Here is an 11,273-nt window from a genome sequence, read left to right as displayed (position 1 = left end):
CAGCACCTGTAATAGAGTCAGCCCTCTACACGTCCCTTCACACACCATCCTAAACCAAAATGCTGGACCCTCTCTCCCAAGCATTCCAGTCACCCACACTACTCTTATCCAACACCCCCATCACCTGACTTCTCTGTGACTGGTTAATCAGCTGAGTGCCAACAGTTTCTGCTCCATCAGAGGTGAGGTTGAAACCTCAGCATTTATTCGTATTGAAACACAGAATTAAATCATCTTCCAAAGCAGTCAGTGATTTCATCTCCAATTCAACAGTAAAGGGAATGTTTCCTCAGCCTTCAAATGAGAGGCCAGCAAGTTGTTAATTTACCGCACAACCTTTTCTACTGTCATCTCAGTTGGAACTCCCTGGAACACTCATCTGCCAATAGACATCACCCATCACTGGCCACCCCCTTCCCCCCATCCACATCCCATTAGCTGCCAGGGTTGGAGGTAAACCTACGGGGCTCCAGAACATTGCAGGGGACTGCCCGCTGCTCGGGCATTGATTGCCGACGTCCAGGGTGTCCTGAGTCTTGATCAGTCTGTGCCCAGCCTCCTGTCCCTTCACGCTGCGTGGGATGGGGGCCACACCCATCCAACTTGTTGCTCCCCCACGGATCTCCATCACAGAAAGGGCCCAAATTCTGCCCTGCATCCCCCTGGAACACAGAGAGCAGGGTCAGGACAGCAGAGATGGGCTGAAGGGTGTAACCCCATCTAACGGCCCTGTCACAATCCCTGGAGTTGTGGGAGTCCCCAGACCAGGTACCTGCACCCCACTGGGCCAAGTGAAAAAGTACAGAGAGAGTGGATGTATTGGTTAAATCTTCCAAACAACCCCAATGATCATTGAAAGAATCCTGCAAACTCTCCACATGGCACCAAGATTCAACAACAGCATGTAATTACTGGCTAATCTCTCCCACATCCATTGCTGGAAATATCACAATCAATGTATAAGGGAGGGATGCATGGAAAAAGGTAAGGAAGAGATGCGTTTGTGAAGGGGGAGTCACACCGGAGGAATGGAGAGAAAAGGTAAGGAAGAGATGGGTTTCTGAAAGGGAAGTCACACCTGGAGGGATGGAAAGAAAATGGTAAGGAAGGGACGGGTTTGTGAAAGGGAAGTCACACCAAAGGGATGGAGGAGAGTTTCCACCAGAGTGGGTGAAGGGACCCAGTACATAAAGTCATAGAGCACCACGGCACAGAAACAGGCTGTTCAGCCCATCTAGTCCCTGTTGTTCTGGTTTTCTGCCAGTCCCATTTACCTGTACCCAGACTATAGCCCTCTAAACATTACTTAGATGTTACAATTTAACCCACATCCATCACTTCCAATTTCTTCGTATCTGGAGTTGCAAAGGTTCTTGACCAGGTGCCACCACAAGCTGAGGATAGAGGCTGTGTTGGCACATGGATAGAGGGTTGGCCTCGGGCAGGAGGCAGTGTGAAGGGGTATTGGTGACCTGTAAGCTGTGGCTAGCATGAGGGCTAGTCCTGGGGCTGGAACAGCTCAAAATAAATATCACTGACTTGGAGGAAGGGAGTGAAGATATACATGTGTGAACAGCACTGCACCAGCTGGGAAAGAGGAAAGAAATAGTTTACTAAGAAATATTGGTAGGCCAATAATTGGAAACATGATTGATCACCTTGAAGTCCACAAGTACTATGTCTCAATAGTACTACGGACTCAATAGTGAGGGAAACAAACAAAAGATTCTGTGGACATGACCAGGGCACCTGGGTGGTACATTGCCTCCCAGGTGCCAGGGTCAGGGCATCTCAGAGCATGTCCACAACATTTTGGAGAGGGAGAGTAGCCAGATGTCTTGGTACATATTGGTACCAATAGCATAGGAAGGAAATGTACAGAGGCCCTGAAAAGAGAATTTAGACAGCTAGGTAGCAAGCTGAGAAGCAGGACCTTCCGAGTAGTAATTTCTGGATTTCTGCCTGTGCCAGTGAGGGTAGAAACAGGATGATTTGGCAGATAAATGCGTGGCTGAGAAGCTTTTGCAGGGGGCAGGGCTTCAGGTTCTTGGATCATTGGGATCACTTCTAGGGAAGGTATGACCTGTTCAAAAGTGATAGGTTGCACCTTAACACGAGGGGGGGGGGAGGCAGTGTTCTTGCGGGCAAGTTTGTTAGAGCTGTTGTAAGCTAATTTGGCAGGGGGTGGGAACCAGAGTGAAGTGACTCAGGATAGGACAGATGGTTAAAAAATATTAAAGACAGCATACAGTCAGACTGTCAGGAAGGGCAGGCAGGTGATGGGACTTAGTTGCAGCCAACAGGCTGAGTATCAAAACATGAAGGATGCAGAATCAGAAAGGATAGTAAATGTGGTACTCAAGGTGTTGTATCTCAATGCACAGAGTATAAGAAATAAGGTGGATGATCTTGTTGCACTATTATAGATTGCCAGGTATGATGTTGTAGCCATCACTGAATTGTGGCTGGAGGATGGTTGTAGTTGGGAGCTGAATGTCCAAGATTACACATTATATCGGAGGGATAGGAAGGTAGGCAGCGGGGGTGGTGTGGCTCTACTGGTAAAGAATGGCATCAAATCAGTAGAATGATGTGACATAGGATCGGAAGATGTTGAATCCTTGTGGGTTGGTAAAGAAACTGCAAGGGTAAAAGGACATTGATGGCAGTTATATACAGGCCTTCCAACAGTGGCTGGGAGGCCACAGATTACAACAGGAATTAGAAAAGGCATGCCGAAAGGACAATGTTATGGCAGTCATGGGCCATTTTAACATGCAGGTCGATTGGGAAAATCAGGTTGGTAATGGAGCTCAAGAGTTTGTTGAATGCCTAAGAGATGGCTTTTTAGAGCAGTTTGTTGTTCAGCCTACTAGGGTATCTGCTATACTTGATTGGGTGTTATGTACTGAACCGAAGGCTATTAGGGAGCTTAAGGTAAAAGAACCTTGGGACCCAGTGATCACAATATGATTGAATTCAACTTGAAATTTGATATGGAGAAAGTAAAATCTGAGGGAAATCACAGGGATAAGGGAAATTGCAGATATGACAGAGGAGTTGGCCAAAGTAAATTGAAAAGAGCTAATGGCTGGGATGTCAGCATAGCAGCAATGGTATGCTTTTCAAGGGGAAATGAGGAAGGTGCAAGACATATATATTCCAAAAATGAAGAAATACTTAAACGGTAAAATAGTACAACGATGGCTAACAAGGGAAGTCAAAGCTATTGTAACAGCAAAAGAAAGGGCATACAACAAAGCAAAAATTAGTGGGAAGACAGAGGAATGGGAAGTTTTTAAAAACTACTGAGAGCAACTACAAAAATCTTTAAAAGGGAAAAGATGAACTATGAAAGCAAGCTAGAAAATAATATCAAAGTGGATAATAAAAGCTTTTTTTCCCCCAAGTATAAAAATAAAAGAGAAATGAGAGTGGATATAGGACTGCAAGAAAATGAGGCAGGAGAAATAATAACGGGGGACAAGGAGAAGACTGAAGAACTAAATGAGAATTCTTCACTGTGCAAGGCACTAGCAGTATGCCTGATGTTGTTGTGTGTGAAGGAAGAGAAGTGGGTGCAGTTACTGTTACAAGAGCAAAGGTGCTCAAAAAGCTGAAAGACCTAAAGTTACGTAAGTCCAGATGAACTACACCCTGGGGTTCTGAAAGAGGTAACGTTTGAGATGGTGGTGGCATTAGAAATGATCTTTCAAAATTCATGATGCCAGAGGACTAGAAAATTGTAAATGCCTCTTCACTCTTTAAAAAAGGAGGAAGGCAGCAGAAAGGAAATTATAGACCAGTTAGCTTAACCTCAGTGGTTGGGAAGATGTTAGAGTTAATTGATAAAGAGTTGATGGACTACTTGATAACACAGGGAAAATCCTGCCTGACAAACCTGTTGGAATTCTTTGAGGAGATTACAAGTAGGATAGATAAAGGGAATGTAATGGATGTTGTACATCTGGACTTTCAGAAGGCCTTTGACTAGATACCACATGTGAGGCTGCTTACCAAGTTAAGAGCCCATGGTATTATAGGAAAGTTACTATCATGGTTAGAGCATTGGCTGATTGGCAGCGAGTGGGAATAAAAGAATCCTCATCTGGTTGGCTACAAGTGACTATTGGTGTTTCGCAGGTGTCAGTGTTGGGACCACTTATTTTTATGTGGTATTCAAATGATTTGGATGATGAAATAGATGGCTTTGATGCCAAGATTGCAGATGATACAAAGATTGCTGGAGGCGCAGGTAATGTTGAGCAAACAGGTAGGCTGCAGAATGACTTAGACAGATTTAGAGAATGGGCAAGAAACTGGCAAATGAAATACAATGTTGGAAAATGCATGATCATGTGCTTTGGTAGGAGAAATAAATGAGCGGACTATTTTCTAAAGGGGGAGAAAATCCAAAAATCTGAGATGCAAAGGGACTTGAGAGTTCTTATGCAGAGCACCCTAAAGGTAACTTGCAGGTTGAGTCGGTGGTGAGGAAGGCAAATGCCATGTTAGCATTCATTTCAAGAGGTCTAGAATAGAACAAGGATGTGATGCTGAGGCTTTATAAGGCACCAATGAGGCCTCACCTTGAGTATTGTGAACAGTTTTGGGCTCCTTATCTTAGAAAAGATGTGCTGGCATTGAAGAGGGTCCAGAGAAGGTTCACAAGGATGATTCCAGGAATGAAAGGGTTACCAAATGGGGAACATTTGACGGCTGTAGGTCTGTACTCACTGGAATTCAGAAGGATGAGGGGGATCACATTGAAACCTTTTGAATGTTGAAAGGTCCAGACAGAGTAGATGTGGAAAGGATGCTTCCCATAGTGGGAGAGTCTAGAACAAGAGGACCCAGCCTCTGGATAGAGGGGTGCCCTTTCAAACCAGAGATGCGGAAAAATTTCTTTAGCCAAAGGGTTGTGAATTTGTGGAATTTGTTGCCACAGGCAGCTGTGAAGGCCAAGTCGTTGGGTGTATTTAAGGCAGATATTGTTAGGTTCTTGATTAGACATGACATCAAAGGTTACAGGATGAAGGCCAGGAACTGGGATTGAGGAGGAGATGAAAAAGGATCAGCCATGATTGAATGGCGGAGCAGACTCGATGGGCCAAATGACCTAATTCTGCTCCTGTGTCTTATGTCTACTACCCTGTCCTCATTGACCTTCTTGGTCATTTCAAAAAACTCAAAGTTGTGAGTACATGAACTCCCAAGCACAAAGCCATACTGACACACCCTATTTGACATCTGTCCTTCCAGATGTGCATGATATAGGTCTTATCCACAATCCCCTTCAGTAACCTGCCTATTACAGATGTTATCTACAGCTCCCAGGTTTTACTTTACAGCTCTTCCAAAATAAAGGGATAACATTAGCCACCCTCCAGTGTTCCAGCACTTCACGCATCATTACCAGCATTTGGAAATACAGGGGTTGATCAGAGGTAGTCAGCAGGGCTTTGTGTGTGGAATATCATGTGACACCAATTTGACTGAATTTTTGAAGAAGAAACCAAACACATCAAAGACCCCCACCATCCAGGTCACCACATCTTCTCACTACTGCCATTGGGCAGGAGCTATAGAAGCCTTAGGTCCTATACCACCTAGCTCAGGAACAGTTATTTTCCTACAACCATTAGGCTCCACGCTAGTTGTTTGTCAGTCTTTGTTTATATTTTTTTCATAAAATGTTGTTGTATATCTTTTTTCCTTCAAATGCTTGCAAGAAAGTGTATCTCAAGATAGTATATGATAACATATCTATACTTCGATAGCAAATTTATTTGAACTTTGAAATTTGAGGGTAGGGCAGTAGACATGGTCTATATGAACTTCAGTAAGGCCTTTGATAAGTTTCCACATGGTAGGCTGCTGTGAAAAGTTGGATCTCGTGCAACCCAGGAAGAGCTGTCTAACTGGGTACACAATTAGCTTGATGGTAGGAAGCAGAAGATGATAGTGGGAAATTTTTTATTAGGCTATTTCTCAGGGTAGGCAAATCAAGAACTAGAAGTCATAAGTTTAATAGGAACTTGAAGCACCCATCCTTTATTTAAAAACAAAGGATGGTGTATGTAGAATGAACAGCTAGAGGAAGTGGTTGAGGCAGGTACAATAACAACTTTCAAAAGACAGCTGGACGGGTGCATGAATGGGAAAGAGCTAAAAAGATATGGACCAAACAAGGCAACTGGGACTAGCTTGACTGGATGTTCATCAGGTTTTATGCATCTTCTCATACAAAGACAACCATTTTATCCCATTTTCCCCTCTAATCCTTCTCCCAATTACTCAAAGGCTTGTTTCCCTGGATGTGACTTTGCTGAGTGAAAGAGATCCTTCAAATTGACTCCATCTCACCCACCTCATCATTTTATACATCTCAGCCTTGCCAAAGCCTCGTCATCTACAGTTTTCCAGTCCTGCAGCATCTTGTAAATCCCCTCTGTACCGTCTTTAGTGCAATCATATCCCTCCGGGAATGTGGAGACCAGAATTGTCCCCAATTCTCTAGCTGTGGTATTGTACACAGTTCCAGCACACCTCCCTGTTCTCTGTCTGGCCTTGCTGACTCATCAATGCCTGCCTTTTCAAATAAAGATGTCCCTCAATTTCTTGGGATAAACCTCTTCAGGTCCTGGAGTTATCCACTGTAATGTTTTCTAGAACAGTGTACGACTCCTCCTCCTTATCATTAACATGCCTAGAATATCAACGTCCCCGTGCCTCATCTTACTTTTACCCATTGGTGAATACCAATGCCAAGTACACACTGAGGCACTCATTCACAATCTCAGTTCAGACCTAACAGACAAATGTACAGACCTTTTCCCTCGCTCCCCCAGATTCCACCTGAGGGGTAAATCATAGCAGACAACAAATACACCAGCCCACATGTCTCTGGGATATGAGAGAAAGCCGGAACACCTGGTGGAAACTCACACAGTTACAGGGAGAATGAGACTGACATTCCCCATCATTCACACTGTGGTGAACTATGTGCCTGTCTGGACACGCCCCCTGCTGACTGCTCCTGTGGCTCCTCCCACAGGCCCCTGTATAAAGGCGATCTGAGGCCTGACGCTCAGCCTCAGTCTCCAGGTCATAGTATGATGGACACTCACTCCTGGTTCCTTCTTCCAGTCAATAAAAGCCAATATCTCTCCTTACGTCTCAGTGTGAGTTATTGATGGTGCATCACACACCAATCCAGTTCCCTCAGTGGTGGTTGGGAGGTCCCACACCAGAACTTTGCAGAGTGACCCACCTGAATGAGTGACTCTGTAGCTGTCGGTGAGCCCTGAGGGCAGCCAATCGACATGGGGCTGTAGGCCGGAGGCGTCAGGACCAGGGGTCTCTGCAGCCGCTGCAGGATGGTGGAGATATCAGCCATGACCTGGGACTCCAGTCTGAAGGCAGGAAGAGAGGAGGTTACACAGGGTCAGAGGACAGAGGTCCATCCTGTAGGAAGAAGTCAGGGCTCAGTACATGGCCAGGATTCAGTCCTAGGAGAGAGTTCATTCCTGAGTCATAGGTCAGACCTAGAGAAGAGGTAATGTATATTCAGGCTTTTGTATCTTCAGCCCAGTGGGAGTGAGGAGAGAGTAGAATGTCTGGTTTCGATGGGGACTCTGATTGTGCAGTCTGCTTTGTTGAGGTAGCGAGGTGTAGACTTAGAGAAGAGGTCATGTATATTCAGGATTTTGTATCTTCTACCCAATGGGAGTCTATGGAGAGAAGGCTGGTTTCCATGACTTGCAGACCTTCTTCCACAACTCCGTACACTTTCTTGTAATTACGTGCCGAGCAGTTGGTGCTTTGATAAAAATTGACAAAGGGTCGAGAGGGGCTTGCTGAATTTCTTTAGCCATTGGCAAGCTTTCTTGCTCACCATTGACAAGCTCTATTGCTTTGCTACCTTGAGGGAAAGGTTGTTGTCATGACATCATGTCATTAACCTTTCCATCTCCTTCCTGTTACTCCAACTCATTGTTATTTGAGATGTGACCCACTGTGTTGATTTCATCTGCAAACTTGAAGATGCAGTTAGAGTAGAATCTAGCCTTGCAGTTATGACTGTAAAGAGACTGGAGTAGAAGGCTGAGGACACAACCTTTGTGTCACCGGTATTAAGAATAACCTTGGCTGAGGGCTCAGTCCAGAGTGAGGCGTCAGAAGTCAGAATGGGGTGAGGAATCATTACCTGGTTAGCTGTTTCTGCAGGAGCTGGAGCCTGCGGTTGATGTTGACCCACTGGGTCCAGTTGGAAGTGGACACTGACTGGGGGCCGGAACGAGGAGTGACTGCTTGTTGGGTGCAGATGTCCTGCAGCAGGTGGGGAGTTGGTCCAGCCCAGAAACTGAAGATGTTGGAGTAAGGTCCTATGAGACACAAGGGGACATCATCACTCTGGGGGAGAGATCAGCTTCTCCATGGGAGAGATCCATCATTCCGCAGGAGAGACAATAAGCCTGTCACACTGAGGATATCAGTCCGAGGTATAATCCTCACTGTGGCCACAGTTCTAGCTGCTAATACCTCAGGATGCTGGTAAGGGTTGGTCAACAAGGGCCCTTCATGTGCGAGGGAACCCAGTGCAGCCCCAGAGTAGAGGGGCCAAGACCTTCGGGGTAAGAATGGAAGTGCCAGACCTTGCTTGACATCTGCTGGTGTCATGTCCTCATTGTCATAGACACCATCATTGTCCCTCTGACTCGGCTGTCAAAGAGATCCCCAGCCTTCCCATCTCCCTGGGGCTTCTGATTCTTCACCCTGACTCCCCTTGCCTGAGCTGCAGTGTGACAGCGGTCAGTGTCAGCACCCCTTTCTGCGTCAGATCTCCCCACCTGTGCTGCCGGTGTGGCCACTTTCTCTCTGCGATTCACTTCCCTGGATGATGAGGAAGTCACTTTGTGTGGTGGAACACTTGAGTGGAGAGAGCTCGATGACCCTGGGGAAGGTAATGGTGTGCTCCTGGTCACTCTGCACAGAGTGAGTGGGCAAGGTATTGTGCCTCTTCTCTCTGCCCACTCCACACATGGCTCCTGGGAGAGCGTCACTCCACACGCCCGAGAGCTTTCGGCCCCTGTTCGGCTGTCCACTGCCTGAAGCACAAAGCACACATTAGTGACAGTGGCCTTGGACATTACTGCAACATCAATATCCTTACCACAATGCTGTCAGGATCAGCCCTGCAGGACAGGGGCAGCTTGTAATATTGTATAAATGATTCCAATGAGCGATGGGGGTGGGGGTTGATGAGCATGAGCAGTGAGTTGGTGACGTTATAGACACTGAAGAAGGGTGTTTAATTATACAGTGGAACATGAATCAGTTAAGAGAGCTTGGAAGGACAGGGATAAATGGAATTTAATGTGGATGTATGTAAGGTGATGAACTTTGGGAGGTCAGATTCCGTAACGACATAGAGAGTAAATGGCAGAGACACAAAGGACCGGATGAATGGAGGGACCTCTGGGTGTAAGTACACAGCTCATTGAAAGTGGTGACAAATAGACAGGGTGGTGAAGAAGGCATTTGGTACACTTGCCTTCATATTCTACAGCACTGAGTAAATGAGTCGGCCATCATGCTGCAGTTGTACAGAACATTAACTTGGAGTATTGTGCTCGGCTCTGGTCTACGCACTACAGGATGGATGTGACAGCAATAAAAAGAGTGCAGAAGAGATTCACCAGAACGTTATCTGGAATGGATGGCTGTCATTATCCGAAATTGGATAGTTTGGGTTTATTCTCACCCATATAGAGAAGGCCAAGGGGTCACTTTACAGTTTATAAAATTGAGGTGTATTGATTGAGCAGATAGTCACTGTTTCTTCCCCAGGACAAGCAAGTTTAGAACTAGAGGACACAGGTTTAAGTTGAGAAAGGTGAAATTTAAAGGAGGTTTGAGGGTTAAGTTTTTCTACGCTTGTGGTGAATATCTGCAGTACTCTGTCAGAGGTGGTGGTGGAAGCAGACAGCTATAATGTTTGAAAGGCACTTGGACAGGAGTTGGACGGGAAAGGTGTAGAGGAAAGGCTGGCTAATCAAGTCCAGTTGAGAACAGTGAGGTACAGTAAAAGCTCGCTCACAGCAGCATCACAGGCACCTAGGTACAGACAACACACAGAACATAAATTATACCAAACAGTGAAGATAAAAGACTGTGCAAATCAGGACATTATGCAGAGACAAATCCATGCTAGTGCAAGAGGTAGTTGTGGGCAATTGCTGAGTTAATGAAGTTGGTTCAAGAACTGAATGGTTGAAGGGAAGTTGTTGTCCTTAACCTTCAGGCTTCTGTGTCTCCTCTCCGATGGTAGCTATGAGAAGATGTCATGGCCTGGATGGTGGAGATCCTTTTCATGGATGCTGCCTTCCTGAGGCTGGGACTGTTTTCCCTAGAGTGAAAGAAGCTGAGGGGTGACCTTAGAGATTTACAAAATTATGAGGGGTGTAGATAAAGTTAATGGTTACCGTCTTTTCTTCAGGGTAAGGACATCTAGAACTGGAGGTCACGGTGGAAGGTTTGAAGGGAATCTGAGGGGCAACCTAAGGATGGTGGCTACATGGAGTGAGCTGCAGGGAGAGCAGTAGACATGGGTAGAATTACATTTACAAAACACTTAGCCATTTGGATAGGGAACATTTAGCAGGATACGACCATCAGGAAGGCACCATGATCAGCATGGACGGGTTGGGCCGAATCACCTGTTTCCACGCGGTATAACTCTGACTATGATAAACTATGCCCATACCAACCCTTCGGCCTATCTATACTAGCCCCATGTGCCTGCATTAGAACCATGTTCTTCCATGCCTTGGATATTTGTGTGTCTATTTAATCATAGGATCTGACTGCCTACCTGCTCTAGCAGTAAGTTCCATATTACCCCCCACTCTCTATGAATAACCCACACTCATATCTTCACCTCACCTTAACCACAGGCAAAGACCCAGAGTGTTCACTCCCTCCTGTAACTAACATCCACCCAACACCCCAACATTCCTCAACATATCAGCAAACCTTGCTGGGGGCTATCCTGTTCTTCCCCCATGGCCTCCACCCTGTCCCTTACCCTCAGTCTTCGTCCGGAATGGAAGCGTAGTCCTGCGTGGACAGCCAGATGCCGCCAACTCCTGACCCAACCTGGAGTTCTGCGTCATTGAGGTCTGTGGGGTAAGAGGAAGTGACAGCAGGATCAGGGAGAGGTCCCCTCCCCCACACACACCCCAGTCCTTCCATTTAGCCCCCACCCCATG

The 11,273-nt window shown here is 46.1% G+C and overlaps 1 protein-coding gene across 7 annotated transcripts in view; it reads right to left on the bottom strand.

Moving 5' to 3' along the window:
* LOC132398709 (potassium voltage-gated channel subfamily H member 2-like) overlaps positions 1-11,273 on the bottom strand; it is a 197,862-nt gene that overhangs the window by 51,800 nt on the left and 134,789 nt on the right. For 5 of the 7 annotated variants that reach the window (XM_059978535.1, XM_059978525.1, XM_059978563.1 and 2 more), the window contains 4 exons: positions 11,090-11,183; positions 8,853-9,110; positions 8,210-8,387; positions 7,274-7,415 (listed from right to left, as the gene is read on the bottom strand). In XM_059978535.1, coding sequence (XP_059834518.1) covers positions 7,274-7,415; positions 8,210-8,387; positions 8,853-9,110; positions 11,090-11,183 — 672 coding nt within the window. Of the gene's footprint in view, positions 1-174; positions 663-7,273; positions 7,416-8,209; positions 8,388-8,852; positions 9,111-11,089; positions 11,184-11,273 lie in introns of those variants that run through there. The other 2 variants (XM_059978544.1, XM_059978553.1) reach the window with 2 other exon arrangements.

The sequence above is a fragment of the Hypanus sabinus genome, chromosome 1 (genome assembly GCF_030144855.1).
Source record: "Hypanus sabinus isolate sHypSab1 chromosome 1, sHypSab1.hap1, whole genome shotgun sequence".
In the NCBI taxonomy this organism is placed as follows: domain Eukaryota; kingdom Metazoa; phylum Chordata; class Chondrichthyes; order Myliobatiformes; family Dasyatidae; genus Hypanus; species Hypanus sabinus.
Note: the sequence above shows the minus strand (reverse complement) of the source record. Positions and strands in the feature narration are given on the sequence as shown.